The following is a 21,049-nucleotide window of genomic DNA, read 5'->3' as shown; positions in this document are numbered from 1 at the left end:
GAAGAGTGTGTGAGGGACGGACAGACAGACAGTCACATACTCATCGGCGCACACAAAGAAGACAGACAGAGGATCTTATTCTGTAAAATTAGATGTAAAATAATGATGTATACAGTGCTTATAAAAGGTATTCACCCCCTCGCAAGTTAAATATATTATGTTTTCTCAGGTTTGTGTGTGTACGTGGGCAGGTTGCTGTGTATCAGCCTGACATTGTCATCACTCGAGCTTCATTCTGCGATGATCTCACAACCCCGGCTGAGTGCCTATGCAGACCCGAAATAATGTGAGAAAACAATTTGCGCTCATCCATACTTTCTCTCCCTGTATCGCCATCTGTCTCTGGCTCTCCTCTGATGCTTCATGTCAGCTAAAATTAACGGAGAAGTGCAGATGGTGTCAGCAAGATTCACTTCTGATACATCAGGGTCTCACCTTTTTCCCTTTCTGTCATGAGCAACTCCGTATGACGGCTGAGACTCGATGGGGAAGTGTGCAGGGCGGCCCAACCCACACATCAATCCAGAGTATCTCCAGAGGACCAGCTGCTGCTAGCTGTGACACTCTGAACTGCAATCCCATGATGCCTGCAGCCTTCACCCCCACTCATGAAGGGTACAAATGTACTTTCTGTTGTAACAAATAACCAACTAACAGGCTGCAAGAGAGACAAATTCTGGTATTGATATTTGCACTAAAGGCAATATAATGACTTGCCTCCAGGCAGCTTTGTGTTTATGAAATATTGTAAAAACACCAAAAAACAATCTCAGTACTTTCAGCCGTCATAAATGTGCGATGTTTGACTGTGTTTGGCCTATCTCATAGAAACAATTGCCCCAAACATGTGTCAAAAGGCTAATTTCTCAGACTGTCTCGGGACAGCGATTATCGAGCATGCACAAACTTCTATCTATTATCATGTGTGAAGAACCAGTTGTGTTTGTCACTATACATGTTCCATTTTTACTATACAGGATGTGTATGATGAGGTGTGGTTCTTAAAATAATTGTGTGATAAGATACACATGTGATACGGAGCACGGTGATGATGATAATGATTCATTTATTGGGGTTATTATGTGTTAAGATGGAAAAGAAGAAAAAATACCAGCTCATTTCTTTGGCATAAAAAAATAATAAACTCCTGTTTGGTCGCTAGTGGCCTAATTCAGCTGCATATCGACGCAATATATTCCACAAACAGTTTGAGGCTTTTGCTCTTCTTTTTTGCAATTCATTTCACAATATGTAGCCTGTGTATCCTCCAGCACATCGCACAGCTGGAGGGCTGACATGAGGTCTGTTTCCATATTCATTGCAAGCACAGCTTCCTTGTGAATCTTTATGCAGCCATACACGGCAGGTGGTAAAGAAGCCAAAATGGCTGCATTGTATTCTTGTCAAATTGTTATAGTTTTGACTGTTGATTTAGAAATTAATCTAGAAAAAAAAGCATTACATTGGGGACAATTATATGTCCGACTGGCTCGACCACTGCTGCCTACAGCTCCTTCAAACTCTTGGTTGATCTTTGCTCAAGCATGCAGGCCGACCACTGACGTTTCAGATGATCTTTCTGCATTTAACCTTCAAGCTGCTTTGCTAAACTCCACGTCTTGGCCAGATAACTGCAAAAGAAAAGCCCCGGATTAAAGAGCCTGTCCCTCTATTGCTATTTCAGTTTAAATAGCGGCATTTGTTTCTTGAGGATGTTTCTTTGGGGAAGGAATACCAGAGCCTTCAGAATCCATGACCTTATCCCTCTCCACCATCCCTGTTTTCTTGATCGACTCTCTCTATAAAACAGTACTGTAGCATATTCTCTCTTTCTGCACCAAACTCTCCGTCTACCAACACAAATCTCAATGCATTTCTGTCTTCATGGTGGTAGAAAATCTAAAATATCTAAATCATAGATGCTATTTCTTTCCCTCTCTCTCTTTCTTTCTCTCCCTCTCGCTCTCTCTCTCTCTTGCTCTCGCTCTCTGTCTCGCTCTCTCTCTGTCCCCGGTGCGCGTCAGCGTTTGCGCAAGCAGCCTCTTCGCCTCCCCGTGTAGTGTTCTGCTCTGCTCCGTCTTTCCCATTAACCGGTTTACTATCACACTCGGACGAAGCGCGCGCAGAGGTGCTGTTCTTTTTCTTCTTGTCTTAAACCCCCTCTTGGATTATCACTGTGTTTTTCATCATGCTGGAAGTGGAAGGTAGGAACCGAAAACACCGTATTTCCATCGTTTTTTCTTTTCTTTTTCTTTTTTTTTTTTTTTTTTTACCGTAAACGGCGCCCTGACAGTGTGAACTTCATGTGTTCCTTCTCGGATCGTATGTCGATATAGGCTTTGTAGATGTATGTTTTCTCCACGGATGTGACTTTGGTTTTCATTGACTTTGTAGTAGCCTCTGAGGTTAATGCCAGACCGTCTTTAATCGTTAACACTAACCGTTGTGTAACCGGGAGGAGTGTCTGTCCGTGTGCGTAACGCTGATGCCGAATTTCATCAATGAAGATGTCCAGGAATTGGTTGAGCAATAGCAGGTTTCTTTATTTAATTGTTCATGGCCCCGTTTAGAAATATACGAACAGCCTCTTAATGCAGTGGCAGCCGGTGCTATTTTGTGCTATCGGTCTGCTGTGGGCTTTATCTCCTTTGTCTTGAATAATTCAGAAAGTTCTTTGATCTCGGTAGGGAATAAACATTATAGCCTACAGCGGAGGTTGGACCACTTGTCCTCCACAGTGAAACACTGCTGCATCAAGAAGGATGGTCTCTGACATTGTTATGTGGTGGGGACGGAAAATGAAATAGTGTTCATATGGCTCGAAAATGGCAGTAATTGATGAGAATATCTGAAAATAAATACAATGGATGTGGTGATTTTGTTTTTTTTAACTCTATAGTGGATCTCTTTTTATTAAGATTTATTTTCTCTTAATACTATGGAGGAGTTGCATTATTTGCCCCCACCTTAGTGGAATACCTTTCACCACCCTAGAAGTCACATCATACATTTAACAAGTTGAAGTTCAATCATTCAGACCATCAAAGCTGATTTTCAGAACTCTTGATGGGACTCCTGTAGGAAGAGGAGCTTCTCCCCCCCCACACAAAAAAACCCCAAAACAAATACATTACATATACCTTCAGTTGGCCCCACTCTGTGGTTTCTGTTACCATTTTGTATTCTCCAATTACTGCAGTTTCATTGACCTGTATGTCAGTTAGGGCAACCTTGAGTTGACTTGAGGTAAAGCAGTGTATTTTTGCCAAGAGACAATAATCCAGGTTTTCAGTAAGACCAAAAACCAGCTCATGTACTGTGTGTAAGTTAATGATGCTGTTAGGCTTTTTTTGGAATTTGGCTTGTGCATGACCACACACCGGATTCGGGTGCAGCGTTGATTAATCTAACGTTCTTGTTTAATGGTGATGCCGCTGGGTTGTTGTGCTGTGCTGCAGCTGGAAAAATTAGACCAAGCTGAGGTCAGAAGTGCAAAGAATAAAGGATCTGGTTAAAAATGAGGACAGCCTGGTGTTGTGTGTTGACTTCCAGCCAATCACTTGAAGCCTGGGACATGCTGTAATTATTCAAAGCACATATGTTTAAGGTTCAGGTTTAAGTGGCTTGTTTCAGGGAGATTTGGAGAAACAGGAACTGTATTCTGGCTGAAGTGAAAAAAAAAGAGCAGTGTGGACTTCAGTGCTCTTTTGTCTCTTACTCCCCCTCTTCCTCCTCCACCTCATTCATGTGAATGGGGAGATGCTGAGGGCGGAAGTGTGGGCTGCTGCTACACACTCAGAAATAAAACTGTACTAGATAACATGCATTCACATTAAAAGGATCACCTATTTCAATATTTGTCCCCCATCTCACGCACCCTGCTCCATTTTCTCTCTCGTTTTCTCCTTCCAGTGAACGGGACGCTGGCCAGTCAGCTGTCCACTCCTCATTCGGGAGAATCTCCCAGCCCGTCCCCAACCAGCCCAGGCAGCCTCAGCCAACACCGGGTAAGACAAGCATACACACACACACACACACAAACAGTCACCCATAACATTTAGTGACATTAAATCTATAACACATTCCCTCTATGTTCTCAGGAAAAGGACAAATCTGTGACTGAGCATAGGCCGACTACATCTTAGAGTCGCTAGACATACGAAGAAACCACAACATCCCAACGTCTTTAGTGTCTCAGAAAGGGGGTTTGGTGTCGACCTTTGACCTCACACAGTGGTGCTCTGGGATTCCAAGAATGGCAGACTCATGTTAGGTTTCTCTAATGTTACAACTCTTATCCAGTGTTAATCGATTTTCAAGGGCAATTCCTCATTTTACGGTGATTTTCTGTCACGTTCCCACAAACGCTGACCCATCGCTCTCTGTTCCTCGTGGAGAACTCTATTTGCCTTTGGTAGCTAAACAATGATGGACGCTATCACTGACTTTTAGAGGTCTGTCAGTCAGTAAATTGTGCAATATCTGATCTAAAAAGGAGACTGATTGTTGGCTTTGTGAGCGGCCTGCTACAATCTTCATGTCTGTTTTTAATCTGAGAAAAATTGGTTTGCATAGACACCAAGCAGAAGGAAAAAAAAAAGACCCAATCAGTACCAACTGCTGATCTAGGATACATTTTTTTTTTCAAGTACTGTCATTTTGTACAAGTCCTTTTGTGAAAACAATTTAGAAACACATTTTATACTAGTAAATCAGATTATTTCAGACATCTTTTTATCATGTATTCTGTCGTTGACCTGGGTCTAAAAAAAAAAAATCCTTGTTAAAACATCTAATAATCATAATGTGTTTGCTCGAGCTAACAGGGGAGGAAGAGGATCTGAGATGCAAACACACAATGTACCCTGTAAAGCTGGTAGTCACTACTGTATAGAATACTGCTGTGCAGAGAGGGAGCATGCAACTCAAACGGAAAAACCTTGAATTCCAACATTCCAATGGATCACGAGCTGTGTGTGTGTGTGTGTGTGTGTGTGTGTGTGTGTGTGCATGTGTTCAAGATCAAAGTATTTGTTAATCCAGTCTGTGACAGTGACGATGGTGAGCTTTTAATATCAGCCTCAAATCCTGATCAGTCCCTGTTTTCTTGCAGCAGCTCTTTTGATTTGCAGGAACTCTAAGCCTGCTGCTGATTTAGGTTCCTTCTCCCTCTTACACCAACACTCGCACGCTCGGTTCACCTCACCCTCTTACATTCGCATACAGCCACAGCACTGTATGTGAACCTGTCCCGTATTCATTTGGGCTACCGGATGCACGTGTCTTGTGTTTTCTCAACCATATACTTTTCTACGTGACAGCAGGGGTGCAGCTATGATTTATTTTGCTATTATTTAGCTATTTATCGGAGCTGGGACAAACCATTTTTTTAGGGAACGAAAGGCAAGAATGTTGTTGGAGTCAATATCCTTTTAATGGGACACAGAATATTGAGTGGTATGTGAATTATTTCTGTACGTAAATGAGTGTGTGTAGGCTAAAATCAGCATAGCATAAAGAATGAATCTCTTGGGCTCAGGAGCTTCTGTCTGGTGCTACATTTGGCAGGAAGAATTAATGGATGGTGGAGAGTCTGGCCCATCAGTGATGAGGTTACATTGATGTGATATGAAGGTCAGCCAGGGACAGATCAGGGACACATCAGATTTGGGTTGTAGCTACTGAGAACAGAACAAGGTGCACTGGAACTTCCACAGTCTTCTGTATAATAGAAATGGGTCACCATAGATCTCAGCGTCGAAAGGGAGATAAATTGGCAAGTGCACACATTTATGAACACTCTCTCTTTCTTTCTGTCTACTTCTCTCTGAATGGAGACATTTACAGTACCCAGTTTCTGCTGCTCTGTTATTTCCTTATTTAACTCGGGGTTAGAGAGGTGACGGAGGGCTAACCAGATGTAATGAGAAAAAGGAAAAGAAACATTGCCCCATCCTCTCCACATTGAACCACACTACATGTCCTTTTGCTTCTGTCCACTTTTCTCATCAGCCATCATAAATTAGCTATGTAGTGCAATCCTGACCTCAGTGATACTGCCGTTAAATTCTAGTTTTATAGTTTCACAAGCGTGTATTTCTCAACGAGAGATTATTTGGGTCTTTGTACCTGCTGATACTCTGTACTAAGCCTGCAATGGCTTGGCTGGAAGGGAGGAAGACTCGCAGCCCATTATCTCTCCTCCCCACTCTGCAGCTTCACACTCTTCAGCTATATGGTGTAATTCTCTCTCGACACTTCTTACTTTTTCTATCCGCCCAGTTAGAGATTCAGTTTCTGTACCTTCTCTCCCAAACAGTTTCTAATTTCTATTTCACTCCATCTGTCACCGATTGTCACTTCCAGTCACCCAGCTCTGCAACCCCTCTCTCATTTCCCCATATGAAAGGGTATTAACTTCACAGGGAGAAATAATAGTCCATCATTTCCCTTTTAGATTAAGTCTAAGCTTCTTGGGGAAGTAGGCGCCAAGTTTCTGACACTATATTTGCACAGTTCCTCTCCCTCTATGTCCCCTCTGTGTAAACAGGCATGAATAATCACAAATATTGAATACACACACCCAAATCATTTTATTGTTGTGCTAACAATGGCAAGGAGGTACCTTTCTCACCATAACACCTAAAATGCATAACTCAATCTGATCACACCATGACTCAGAAATGACCCTTTTCCTTCAAATAGAACTTGAATTTTTAACATCCGGGTTCTTCAAAGAACATCTGGGGCTCAAAGTTGACTAAAATATTTTTGAAATGTCAGCCCTACAACGCATTGAAAGCTACCATAAATCCATTTCCTCTGCAGCCACAGAGCCTCAGCGACCGACTATGAGTATAGCATTTGAATAGTTCACCTCGCTGGACCCTGCATTTAAACACTTAGAGGCACTTTGCTGCCTGATGTAGGTTGCTCGCACAGCTCAGACCATCCTAACCCATTTCCCCAAGCAGAATACACAGACATTGCATTGCACTGTGGCTGTTCCATTTCCCTTGCACACATACAAGGGAAACACTTATACGCTCATGTATGCTTCAGGAAAAAAACACTTTTGCACATGACATCCCCATTTGGGCACAGGCAGTGGATAACAGCTTGATGCACATTTACACATGCTATGCGTTTTATACATTTGGTAAACGCTGGTGTGACCAATTTTAATGCATTTGCAACCGAAGCATGAAAGCAGGATGCCATCCATCTCCTGCTTCTCCTTTGCTTCTTAGAGTCCTTTTAGGGCCACTTGCCTCACCATTTTCATATTGCAGTAGTATTTTAATTTAAACATACCGACACACACCCTTGCATTTTGTTTTCTGTCAATATCCATTAAGCAGGTACAGATAAATCAAATGGTCACATCTCTTCCCTGTTGTCTGTTTCCTCCATCAGATGTGAAAAACACAGACAGGGAAAGAAATCATTAAAAAAAAAAAGACAATACTCTGAGCACAGTGACCGACAGATTGAAAGCAGGACAAACAGAAGGTCTGTGATGCCGATATAACAGCTGTGAGACAGTCAGGTAGCTGTTTGTATTAGCGTATGACAGAAAGAAAGTGATAATTGTCAACCGTAGTATGTCACCTACATCCTCCTCTCACCGTTGAGTCATTCACTTCCATAATCCTTTGAATTGCATGCTCCATCTCTCATTATCGTCCATATTTTGTGTTGGGTGATTCATAATTAAATTATGTGTGAACGTGTGTGTGTGTGTATGTGTGTGTGTGACAGAGAATGAGAGAGCAGACTGAAGGTGTGTTTTATGAAGTTGTTAATTATTGTCTCATCTCATCGTGTGTTGTTACTAAATATTGTATTTGTTATTCGGTTGTATTATGTTTCTGATTTCCTGTCGCGTTGATGTCATTAGAAGGCTTGTCCAATTTCTGTTGCTACAGTGTATCTGCCAAAAGGACTGGCTGCAGCCATGAGGAAACGGTGGAAGAATTTGAAATCGCTGCAATTTTATAGCTTAAACATTGTTTCTTCAACATTTTATTCTTTAAATTATTCACAAATAATTCAAATCTGGCTTTACATATCTTTAATTGGTAACATTGCTTTTTGCAGAGGGCTTCAGGATATTTGTTTGCACTCCCATTTACATACATGTAAGATGTCAATGTGAAAATCGTCTGTGTGCTTTATCACAGGCAAATTATATGTGATAACCTCGTCCATCATTTACATACTGTGATTTTGTCATGTAAGGCCGCCAGCTCTTCTTGGCTCATTTGTTTCTGTTTGTACTTTATTTGCTCTTTCTTTAATGTATTCATTTCCATTTGTTGATGTCATCATTAAATTCATTGTCATTTCATTTTCATATTGTGTTTTTCTTCTCGTGCTCCTCGTGTGTGTTGATTAACAGTAATTCTCATGTGACATGACATACAAAAACAAACAGAGATCATTTCCAGTAGATGTAGGATGATTATGATGATGATGGTCGGTTCTCCTTTGTTAAACTCGTGTCTGTATTCAGCAGAGCAGAGAAGAGATTACAACACAAACTCAGTCCCAGTGGAGCGTTCATCTCCCCAGTCTATTCTGGATGGTTTTTTTCTGTCTTAGAGAGACCAAGTCTCCTGTTTTTTATTCCCCGTTAAGCATTTAATCACGTGTCTGTGATTCTGCAGGATTGCGGTCCATAAGATTGTGATTAGAAAACTTCCCTGGCAGAGCAGAAAGACTGAATCCCCTAACACTGGTGATCTCTTCAGATGAGAGTCAAATTGATTATGTTTCCTATCCGTCTAGACACCAAAATAAGAGCCAAGACGTATTATCTCCTGTACCGTGTGTCCTTATGAGAGGTAGAGTGGGAACTTGGGACAAAACAAAGTACCCTATTTCTATCAAATCTTATTAGACGTTTTTCCACCAACGCAAACATCAATAAATCCTGCTTCTGCTGGATATTGCGTGACAGTGAAAATGACAAGAAATGCTGCTGTAGAGGAGGTTTGGCTCTCTCAGCCTGAGGCACAGAGAGGAAGACGGCTTTAGGATTTGTGTAATCAAATTCAAACAGGGTCATCGAGGATGAAGCTAGCATTACTCTTTAGTCGTTTTTGTAAATGTTGTGGTGCATTTTTAATGCTGAATTCTACAGTCGACTGACTTTTTAAATATGTCTGCTGTTTGACGTCTGAGATGATGCCCCATGTTTAAGGTCAATCATGGACATCCTGTTTAATTCACATTCATGCGCTGATCAGTATTCAGTCGCTGAGTGTTGCCCGTTGAGTGTGCCGGTTTGAAGAGCAGTGGTTCCAGTCATGATGTAAAAGGTTTGTCGGTGTGTATGTGTTTTTTTGCTTTGTTTTTGTGGTGTGAGTCATAGCCAGAGCAAAAGTGAAGAGATGTCGAGCTAGGAATAGTGTATGTTGTGTTGTGCAACAGGGAGAAAGCTGGAACAATAACAAGACAGTTCCTGCCATATATATATATATATATATATATATATATATATATATCAACCAGACCAGACTCCATACATCTTTCCCACAGTCTCTTCGTTTCTCCGCCTCTCTCTGCCTCACAGTCTCTTCTCGCTCTGTCTGTCACTCCATCTGTCTCGTAGTTTTTCACACAGGAAGGAGAGACACAATGTTCATAGAAGGGCAAACCTACCTCCCAGACCGCAGACAGGAAATGGCCATATATAGGCTTCTGTCTCCACTCTGGAAGTCTCATAAGCTGCCTCTCTCTTCTCCGTGAGCAGTTTCCATAGCAACAGTATTTTGTTTCCCTCGGTGGCAGGAAGAGAGAGATAGGAGTTCAAAATGAGAAAGCGAGCAGAGGACAGGGCTGGATGTGGGATAAGGGCACAAGAGAGGTAAATGTTGGAGTCGGGATGAGAGAATAAAGGAGCAGATGAAGGGTGTTTTGTAGATAAAGCACAGGAGGGTCATTGGCTTTATGAGTGTTAAGTGGGTTTTCCTGTTCCAGGATGAGTGCCCGAGCAAAAACAACATTACATAAACCAAATAGCCTGACTCACTGCTACATTCACCTGGGCGGCTTTCAGGTCACAGCAGTAGAGATGAGTAAACAAGCTGGCAGTTACTTGAGCTGAGATGTAGGGCAGCTCGGCTTTGTAAATATTTTTAATTTCTAAGTCATTATGACGGGCCATCTCCTATTTCTGCCATGACAGCGAACTCTCCAGTCTGTATCACAGTCTGACTGGATAGCATAGATATAAGAGGGCATTTCTAGTTCTCAGCAAGCATTTTAATTGAATAAATGTTGATCTGCACTTTTGTTGAAAAAGCAGAAGCATGTTATCAGATTTAAGCATGATAGCAATTGTTGATGCCAAATTTGGCACCCTTTTACACATCACCTTTTTCCTTGTTACAATTGTTTTCTAGGTTACTATTATAACAATAGGCAGCATTTATTAATTCAGCAACACTCTTTAGATCTCCTCTCTTCAAAGGACTCAGGACTGATTGATGTGGTATATATTCACCACGAGAGAGCATCATAAAAACTACACCTGCACTGAAATAATGAAAGTAAAATACATCATCAGACAACATTATTCACCAACTAACCGCTAATGCACTGCTCTCTGATGCACATAGATTGGCTCGCACATCACACACACAGTGCAGACCATTTACAGTGCAAACTGCACATGTTAATAATTCACATCGTCAAGCTTATATTTTAGAGGAATTATGATGGTGTCCAATTCACTCGCTGGCCGGTGCCAGCTGCACCTGCAGGATTTATTCGAGCGCTGGAAACCTCCCAGACCACAAAGATTTTGCACATCTGTGTCCTCAGGACTGACTGTGAAGCCGGAGAGAGGAGACGAAGGAAAGTGAGAATTATGTTCATCTTCCAAGCGAAGCATTATCACATTGTTCAAATGTAGTAAGATAATGTGAAGCCAAGTTTTGGAGTCGAAGAGAAGAGAAAGATGGACAGTAGAGGAGCGGAGGAAAGACAGAAATGAGAGATGAGTAGATTCTCATTTACAGTCCCGACTAGATCCTCGCGCCCTGCCCTCGGTGCTTCCATGACAACCAGACAGAAGGTTACGAGGTGGAGGGCGTAATGAGTTTTTGTCCTTAGATAGATGCAGACGCTGCATCTCTTTCCCCTTAATGACCTCCTAATCTCCAACCACATGAAAGGCAGTATTCATCCACCTTTATTATGGTCATCGAAACCTTTGTTTTGAGGTGTTATTGAAGGTATAGTGAGGAGTAAAAGGAAGGGACAATTAGGAATGACTTAAAGTTCTGTGAATAGAGAGGAGCTTATTGGGATTCGATTGTCTGTCCACCGTGGACACACACAGGTTGTTTGCTGAATAAGTAACCAGTTTATATTCAGCTCAGTAGCTTAAGTAAATCTGTACACACAACACAGGGCAGCAGTATACAGCAGGAACAGACATGCAAACACAAAGACAGATTTAAGGATGTTCTCAGGATGAGATGAGTCACACAATGTACTTTTGTCTATTTTTGGACATAAGTTAGATTTTGTTTTGGCTGGGATTGTAGCAGAAGGAACTGTTTCATGCTGTTTTGTTACGTGTTGAGTGAATTACAAACTACTTTGTGTAATAATAAAGGTTTAAATAGTTGACATCCTGGTCTCTGTCTCCCTGCCTCTCTGCAGGGGTCCCAGGGTTCTTCCACCTCTCTGTCTTCCTCTAAAGTGTCCAGCTCAGTGGAAGACAGGGATGGACCAGATACTGAAGGTGAGGAAAATGATCGCGACAAGAATACCCCAATCTGTCCGTCAGTGGGAAAAGGCGATGTACTCGCAAATATCATGCATGTCTGAATCATTTTCATGACCTTTGATGCATCTCTCTCTCTCCCATCTCTGTGTTGTACATCCTGTTCTCATCACCTCTGTTTCTCACACTTTTCCCCTCCTCTGGTGTTTTTCTTCACCTCTGTGACACTACAAACAATGATGTGCTGGTAAATATTGTAAAGGTTGTAACGAGAATTGTATTCTTTTATGTTGAGTCATTGGCTTTGAAATTAGTTAGAAAAATGATTTATAACTGATAAAGGGTCGACTGTATGTTTGAATCTAATTTTAATATTCTATATATTGTCACGTATCTGTGTTATTTGTATTTATTTGTTCTATATCAGTCCCTTTACTTTTTCTTTACTGTTGGATCCATTTATTAATGTATTAATAATCAGCAAATAAGTTTACTAATCTAACCTTTGTGTCCTGTTCAATATTAATGAATTCATTGTTATTAGCAGGATATGCAATAGCTTTTAACAAGGCTCTTATGTTCCCCCTAATGACCTAATTACCTATTAAACCTGTGTGTATACAATTAATCTTTATCAGCTTGAAAAACAGTGTAAACTTGAGTCCCTCAGCCACTCTAAACCTCGTTCTTCCTCTCTGCAGCTGAAGTTCTAGTCGATGAGGTTCCAGCTGTGCCGTCCTACATATCAGACCGCTACAAGGTGGGACGCATGTTAGGCGATGGAAACTTTGCAGTCGTCCGGGAATGTGTGGAGCACTCCACAGGACGGGAGTACGCTCTGAAGATCATCAACAAGGGCAAATGCAGAGGCAAGGTAAACCATGACTCCAAAGGCCAAAGGGTCCTGTGCAAGGCCACCCCACCCAAGTAGGAATACTGTTGCTTGGCTTAAATGTTACTCATGTAGACAGAAAAAGATTACTTGTATTCAAAACTGCTAAAATATATATACAAAAGTAGCTCTTTTGAAGACGACTCTAATTATTTAAGTTCAATTAAACTAAGAAACAACTAAGAAGAACTAAGTAAACAACAGTTTGCAGTTCATCAGGGCACACAATGCAGGATTAATGTAACAGGAGATAGAATACTTAAAGAGCAATAACCATCTGCAAATCCTGTTTTCACTGACCTCCAGCAGTTTAACTTCTCGTGTTGCTTCAGCAATGAAGAGTTGTACTCCAGTGTGTGTCAGCACTTCATGACATCACTGTTAGGTGTGGTTTAAAAGTGCAACAGAGCACACTTCTCAGCTCACCCATCACCCCTACAGAGGATCCACTTTAGTGTTTCAACAAAATTTCTTTCACTTGGCTAAACTCAATTTCAATTCTTATTTCTAGGAGCACATGATCCAGAACGAGGTGGCCATCCTCCGCAGGGTCAAACATCCAAACATCGTCCTGCTCATAGAGGAGGTGGACACTTACAGCGAACTCTATCTGGTCATGGAGCTGGTCAAGGTGTGTAGCCCTGTTTGCATACCGTACTTACATGTTCATGTTTGTGCATCATGTGCTATGAATATTTGGCCATGCTAACATAATGGATAGATGTATTATTAATACATGTTGGTGATCATTATCTCCAACTTGAGAGCAACAGACAGGACCAGGGCGGCAGAAACAGCAGACCAATCTGCAACATTCAGCTGGTGATGCAAATGATGAATTCCAAACAGTGACACTGTGGGATTGAGAGAATCGGTCTGTGGCCCGAACCGCTCGTGTGTTCACATTCTTTATTCTCTCTCGCTCTCTGAGTCAAGAAATGTTTGTGCATAATTCATGAGCCAGGAGTGTAATCCATCTGTTCATGTTGTGGTGTAGAGTACTACAGAATATAGATGAGAGGCAATCTGTGGAAGGAGTGTGTGTACGTGTGAGCCTGTCCAAAGTAGGAGGATCGAGAGGAGGCTGTTGATGAATGAGGTGGAGAGAGTCTCTGCCAGAGTGGCAGGGACAGAGAGAGAGAGAGACAGATGGATGCATTGAAAGGGGAAGCAAAGGGTAAGAGCAACGAGAGAGATGGCTCAAAATATAGCCAAAAATATACACATAGTTTTGTGTTCTTCTGCCTGGTGCTGTTGATCGGTCCCATAGTTTCAATTAAGGAAAAACTTTATATTTTAGACAATACTATGCTTCCAACTTTTTGGCAACTGTTTTTGCTTCAACATGACAAGGCCCATAAAGAAATAGTTTTTCGATATGGCATGGAAGAACTTAACTGGCTTGTACAGAGGCCTGACCTTGACCCCATCAGACACCTTAGGGATGCCACCAGTGAGCCAGGCTTCATCACCCAACACACGCAGCTGACCTCATTAACGCCCTTTCAGCTGAATGGGGAAAAAAGCTCCCAGCAGCCAGGCTCCAAAATCTTGTGGAAAAGCCTCCAAAGAACAATGGAGGATGTTATAGCAGCACATTCATGTTTAAGCCTTTGGAAGTTAGATGTTCTACAATCACATACAAGTATAATGTCTGAGTGTCAACATACTTTTGACCACACAGTGGGGGTAGAGAAGTGGTGATAAGGTGACAGCGCTCATGTTTAAATAATTGTCCCTACGCAGGCTGGATGCCGACAGTGAGTCTGAGTCTGTGCTGAAAAACCTGAGAGTTAGAGAGATTCAGCACTATTTTAAGCTTTTGTTCCACTTAGTCCTCTCAGAGAGAGAGAGAGAGAGAGAGAGAGAGGAGGGGAAGATTCACACGAAGTGAAAAATATGTGCTAAGAACTGAGGAAAAAGCGAGGAAAGAGGAGAAGGTGAAATTAAATGAAAATATCAAAGACAGAGGGGAGGAGGAGATGTTTCAACCAAGGTAAGGAATAAGGACACAGTTTACCACTCTAGCTGCTAAGCAAACGAAAACGCTCGCTCAACTTTCTAGCCAAAAACTCCTCTCAGCAGAAAAAGATGAGTAACTGTGAAAACTTGGAAGTGAACCTGTCAGGTTCTGTGCGTGAAAACGCCAAACAGAACTCCTGTGAGTTTGGTCCTAATACTGACAACCCGCCCACCAATCATGATTTTTTTTTTCTGCAGGGGGGAGATCTGTTCGATGCCATCACCTCTGCCAACAGGTACACTGAGAGAGACGCCAGCGGCATGCTCTACAATCTGGCCAACGCAATCAAATACCTCCACAGCCTCAACATTGTGCACAGAGACATCAAACCAGAAAACCTACTGGTGAGTTCACGCGGAGTGGGTCTGCATGTGTCTACATGGTCATATATCTTGCCGCAGTATAGCCTCCCTCTTGTCTGAATGAACAGTGAAGTAATATCACTCACTCTGGACTCTCACAGAGGAGATAGATGACTCATCCCTGCTGCCCTCACACCTCCCGCTCACTCCTTCTCCAGCTTTCTTTGCATGTGCATTCCGTCCCTCCTTCTCCCTTCTGTCGACCTCCTGGTTGTCTTCTCATCCTCTTCCCTCAAATGCTATTCTTCATCCCCTCCTTTGCACCGTCTACCACCCAGAGTCCTATTTTACATGTGATGGTCGGGCCAGACTTGTGGAAGGAGTTGTGAGCCATAAACCCAAAGCAATTTAGTTTTGTGTGTTTGTCAATTTCGAGTTAAACGACGCTGAAACGCCTGAGCAACTTTAAATATTATAATATGTATTATACCAGCTTTAAGGTTTGTTTGCAGTCATACTTTATTAAAAGGTGCTACTATAAATTTGGTGTAATTGCTGATTGAAAGTCAAAGGAAGCGCAAACTCGTCTAAAGCCACTATGTGTAGTATTTGCAAATTTGTGACTTTGGTGCCACCTAGCACCTTGTAACAGACAACAATGCAACCATTATTTTATGCGCTTAGGTGTATGAGCATGCGGACGGCAGCAAAAGCCTGAAACTTGGAGACTTTGGTTTGGCGACTGTGGTGGACGGCCCCCTCTACACTGTCTGCGGGACCCCGACATATGTAGCACCTGAAATCATCTCAGAAACAGGGTAAGAGCATCAGTAGCAGAGTTGGGTACAAAATAGAGGAATGACGCACAGGCCACGGCCAATGTATGAGTCATGTCTTCATGCAGTTAGGCTGTAGGTTACAGCTTATCTTTGATACATCTTAGTCATGATATATCTTTGTCTTTGTGCAGGTATGGCCTTAAGGTGGACATCTGGGCAGCTGGAGTCATCACCTACATCCTGCTGTGTGGTTTCCCACCCTTTCGAGGGTAAGCTAAAAGCAAGCGCTATACACCACCGAGTAAAAATTACTTTTTACTCGCATAATGTCACATTCAGAGTTGTGTATGAGTTCCCCTAATGGCTTCTTTACTCCTGTGAACATTGTTGATCAGAGAAGTATTTTACTTATGAAGGCACACGTGGAAATGTTTTGTTTGCAGGAGCAGTGACGATCAGGAAGTGCTCTTTGATCAGATACTAATGGGACAGCTAGAATTTCCCCTACCGTACTGGGACAACGTGTCAGAGACAGCCAAGGTGAATATCTATGTTAGTAAGGACATCATCTGTTTGTGTGTGTTGTGAACAAAACTGACTTGATTCACCAATGTTTGTTTGCTGCTGAAGGAGCTGATTCGATCCATGCTGGAGGTGGAGGTGGATCAGAGATACACGGCCCTCCAGGTGCTAGAGCACCCTTGGGTCACTGTAAGTACAGCGTTAATTGAGCTCGCATCTATTGAGTCGCAATATCTTCCCATAAGTGCTGATTTTTTTTTCCTCTCCTCTCGCCTTGCTTGATACAGGATGAGGGTCTATGTGAGAACGATCATCAGTTGTCAGTAGCAGGGAAGATAAAGAAGCACTTCAACACCAGTCCGAAGGGCAACGACACCACTGCAGGAGTGTCAGTCATTTCTGTAAGTCACCACTACTACAATCTACAGAACCCATAAACCAACTTGTCTGACATATCTAAAGTTGTTGTTGAATTGGTTTGTACAGAGTTCTATAGTTTTCTGCAACATATTTTGAAATTCGTTTTTTTGTGCCTCCAAAGTTAGTTTGAAGCTTGTTCTGTTTTCAAGTGAACTGGTGTTTAGATTGATTGTGCTGGTTTCTCTTTGTATTCAGTTGGATGACAGCTTTTCTATGCAGAGATCTGGGTCGTTGGATTTCTACCAGCACCCGGCCATGTACTGGACAAGGTACGCCAGGTTTCCATAGAGATTAAACCCGGTAGATTTTCACAACAAAACAAAGGACAATAGTGTCTCTGAAATTGCTGCCTCCCTCCTCACTGCGTGAAGCTGACTGGCTGCTGCTGTGCTGCCTTGACAGCTCCGCCCCTGCTCTGTGGTCTTTGTGCTGGGCTTTCAGCTCCTTCCCATTCGTCTGTGTAAACACATCCTTGTTGTCCGTCTTTTGCTAATGCCTTGTCCTCTATGTTGTGTCACTGTATATCAGTGTCTCCTGGATTTCTGAGTGTGTCAATAAGGAAGTACAAGTTCCCCTTAAAATTACCTTTGTGGACGTGTGTCCTAAATCTCTCTGTTGAACATGTACAAAGTGATGTTAACTCTGTTCTCTTGCTTGTTCCCTGCCAGTTTAAGTGATTGTTTTGATCGATGTCATGCTCCCTAGCTGGCTGCCTCTAGAAATACCCACGCTTGCTATTAAGGTCCCACTACCCAACTCCTGCTGTGTGACTTTATCTACCATTGATTTATGGAGGACCTAGAAGTACATGTTTCTAAAGGTTCATAGTTATAATTGTACTGGCTGATATCTACAGTACACAGACAAGATGAATTAATAACACATGAATGCATAAATAAACACTTCAGGTGCTCATTAAACATAATTTAAGAACTGGGATGTTGAATCAAAGCTTTTCATTTAGGTTTTGATTTAATATATTTTGTATTTTAATACAATTTTTGCTTTTGTTTATCCCTCTTCTCACTGTCCAATTTAATATCAATTAATAACTTAAATAACATGTGCAAGGCTCTCCTGGTCCTCCATACTGGATTACTGTGTGACCAGATCCCGGTATTGGGTATAATCATAATGTTCTCCTGTTCCTCCCTCATTCAGGCCACCCCTCTTGATAAGGAGGGGCAGGTTCTCAGACGAGGACGCCACCCGAATGTGAAGCCACTGCCTTTGCAGATGATGCTAACAGTGACAACAGTAACAACATCAACAGCAAAATCACTACGGGCGGAGCCCCCCAGTTGCCTCCCTGGCCTGCCCATGGCCCCTCCCTCTCTGACCCCTGACACTTGCTCTGACCCTTCCCCGAACCTCAGCCTCCCATCTGACTCTGATGACATCTCCATCAGCTCAGCCAGTATCTTCTACTCCCCCATCTCGCCCTTCTAGAGAGGAGGCGGAGGGGAGGAGGAGGAGGAAGAAGCAGCAAGGAGGGAAAATCCTCATCCAGCTCCTCCCTCTATATGTAGGAGGAGGAGGAGGAAGAGACGTCAGCCTCCCCTCAGTCTCTTTTCTAAGGCTGGGGGTGAACAGGGGAAAACCGTGGAGGGAGGAACAACAACAACAAAAACAACTCGGAGAACTTTGAGCTCCACTGAATATATCTTTCCAACCTGGAGGAGTGATCGATCAAAGGGTGGATAGATGAAAAAGTGGGTTGAGAGGTTGAGATAAAGAGGCAACGAGAAACAGAGACCATGAAGAAGAGGGAAAAGGTGAAATGAGGCGAAATACTTTTTTATTTATTTATTTTTAAACGTTCTCTCATCTGAGCACATGTTGAAGAGCTCAAGGAGCGAGAAAGGGGCGACAGTATCGTTTACCCTTCTGTGATGATCCGGGCTCAACATGGAAACTTCCTTATGATGGAGCAGCTCCACAAGGCAATATGAGAATATGGACCAATGTTCATGTTTTATTGAACCTTATTTATTCATTATTTAGTTACTGCATTTTTTTAATATGTATTTCCCTTTTACATGAAGAATATTTCTTTGTTGGATTGTCCTAAGAGCTAGCAGGAACGACAATAATGGAAAAGTGTGTCAAAGTAGAGCTCAGAAATGTTGAAGTAGGCTAACGTAGGTTAATGTGGGGAATTGAGAGCTACAATGTGTAGAGGAGTGTTTTTCTTACCAATGTGTTAGATACAGTGTTCAGATAAATGATCAAAGACAGCATTTGTGCTATAATTCTGTGCACCACACAGTATTGGCATTGCCTTCCTGTGCTGTTGGATTGCAGTTTTAGAGTTTACATTTTACAGAGACTGCTATTAAGACAATAATGGTGCATTTGATCTCTCCATATAATTGTGTTAACTGCTTCACACATGACATCTTGGTACACAAAATTCAGCAGCATTTGGGTGCTTGTGTAGCAAACTCACATTTTGTCTTCATGCGCACAGTTTCACAATCATTCTGAATTTATATCATATTAATCTTAATATTTTGCAATGCTCATATACACATATGAAGCCTGGTTTATGTATTTTTCATACATAAACACTAAAGTCATATTTCATCCACATATTCCAGCAGTTAGGAAAGGTATCATTGTTGCAGCCATAGGTGTACCGGTTTGTATGGGTTTGGAGAATTGTTTTAGGTGGTAAATGAATACAATTAGCAGTTCATGAGGGCTGCCTATTTGCACAAAGTCTAGGTGCAGTCGAATTGAGAACGACAGTTGCCAGAGAACCAGCAGCACTCCTGGAAAGCAGTACAGTTAAAAGGACAGGAGATGATTCATTTCAGCTCTGTACAACCTCATTCATGACTTAATTTATTCAGATGAAAGCATGACAGACATACAGTAGCCTATTCTTAAATAAAAAATGGTTCTGTGATGAAGTATTGTTTATATGTTATGTAAATAACATAATTTCATTTATTTTGATAGTTCACAATACAGTATATTTATTTACTAGTAATGAGTTTATGAAAAATGTAAAAAAAAAAAAAAAATTCATACATGTCTATCAGTCAGTCGAAGAAAAAAACAACAATATCAATGTGTTGAAAAAGACCATTTCAACCTGATGTCCCACTTAGATGGATGTACTCAGACAAATCTAGAGAAGAAGAGTCCATCACCAAACACTGGGAATGATGTCACTTCCTTTGCAACAGCAACCGAAAAAGGGATTTCCAGTAATTGATGTGAGATAACAGACAGGAGAAGCCACAGGAGTATAAGAAGAGCGATTTCCTTTCGATTTTTAGGGATGATCTTCAATGGTTGAACTTGTCTGTATTTATTCTTATCACAACACAAACACAGTAATGTGCCACCATATTGACCAGATCAGTAGGAATTTGTCTAGCTGTTGAAATCCTCTCATTCCGGCACATGTGGTTTACCAAAGTGCTCTCACAGCTGCACTACAGTATTACAATCTGTTGCAATACCAATACTTGTACCTCTGTTCAACAATGGTGTATTAATAATAATAGTAATAATTAAAATTGGTTTCAAAAACAAATTCTCTGTGTTTTACTATGGTTTCATGTGTTTAGTTAGTTCGATTTTAAAACTTTAAAACGGACAGACAGTAGACAATTCATGTGATGGACCACGAAAGGTTCCCAAATCTCTGAGTTTGCTGCAGACGGATTTAATGAATTGTAAATTTGCCTTGTTTTAAAAAAGCACATCCTCCCACTCAGGTTTTTTTTGCTATTGTTAACAGTTATCTGCAGGGGTGGCACTTGACTAGAGGGGTACTTAATAGTTGTGAATCCCACAACAGTTGAAGCCAGAGACGATGGATCAAACATGTTCTGTACTTGACAGGGCAGGTGCTCAGCATACAGTGGTGATGATAGAGGCAACTTTCTCAGACCTATTTATTTAATGGAAACTTATTATGACTTCTCCATTGTTGCATAAAAAATGGACATACAGTAAGGAAAGACTTCATATAAAACAAAAGTGGGACAGGTAATATCCAAGTCACATTTTACAAACTGGTATATGAACTGGTTTAGCTCACCGGGTAGAGCTTGTGCCATTCACAACAAGGTTGTGTTGCAATGTTAGGGTTCAAAAAAGGCTTGAGCTTTCTTTACTTCATTCAGGATCTTTTTCAACATGACATTTTTCAACATATTTTACTTGGTCTTAAAAATCACGTTTTTGACATGAAATACAATGAATAGTTTTGGACATACTATATGACTTTTCATGACGTTTTTTCGACATTCTATGTTTTGACTTTATATAATTTTTTTGGACATAATATACTTGGTCTTTTAAATTACTTTCTAGTTTTTTTTTCATAAAATACAATGAATTGTTCTGGACATA

The 21,049-nt window shown here is 41.6% G+C and overlaps 1 protein-coding gene across 5 annotated transcripts in view; it reads left to right on the top strand.

Annotated features, from left to right (window-relative positions):
- The window catches only part of dclk1a (doublecortin-like kinase 1a), a 43,510-nt gene extending 22,498 nt beyond the window's left edge, over positions 1–21,012 (top strand). For 2 of the 5 annotated variants that reach the window (XM_031872607.1, XM_031872606.1), the window contains 12 exons: positions 3,913–4,007; positions 11,677–11,758; positions 12,442–12,614; positions 13,144–13,263; positions 14,853–14,999; positions 15,642–15,775; positions 15,928–16,005; positions 16,180–16,276; positions 16,367–16,447; positions 16,546–16,659; positions 16,874–16,947; positions 17,840–17,979. In XM_031872607.1, coding sequence (XP_031728467.1) covers positions 3,913–4,007; positions 11,677–11,758; positions 12,442–12,614; positions 13,144–13,263; positions 14,853–14,999; positions 15,642–15,775; positions 15,928–16,005; positions 16,180–16,276; positions 16,367–16,447; positions 16,546–16,659; positions 16,874–16,947; positions 17,840–17,897 — 1,253 coding nt within the window. In that variant the 3' untranslated portion in view covers positions 17,898–17,979. The other 3 variants (XM_031872609.1, XM_031872608.1, XM_031872610.1) reach the window with 3 other exon arrangements.
- The last annotated feature ends 37 nt before the right edge of the window (positions 21,013–21,049 follow it).

Source organism: Anarrhichthys ocellatus, unplaced genomic scaffold (assembly GCF_004355925.1).
Source record: "Anarrhichthys ocellatus isolate YVR2014 unplaced genomic scaffold, GSC_Weel_1.0 scaffold65, whole genome shotgun sequence".
NCBI classification, from domain to species: Eukaryota; Metazoa; Chordata; class Actinopteri; order Perciformes; family Anarhichadidae; genus Anarrhichthys; species Anarrhichthys ocellatus.
This window is presented reverse-complemented; position numbering and strand designations above follow the sequence as displayed.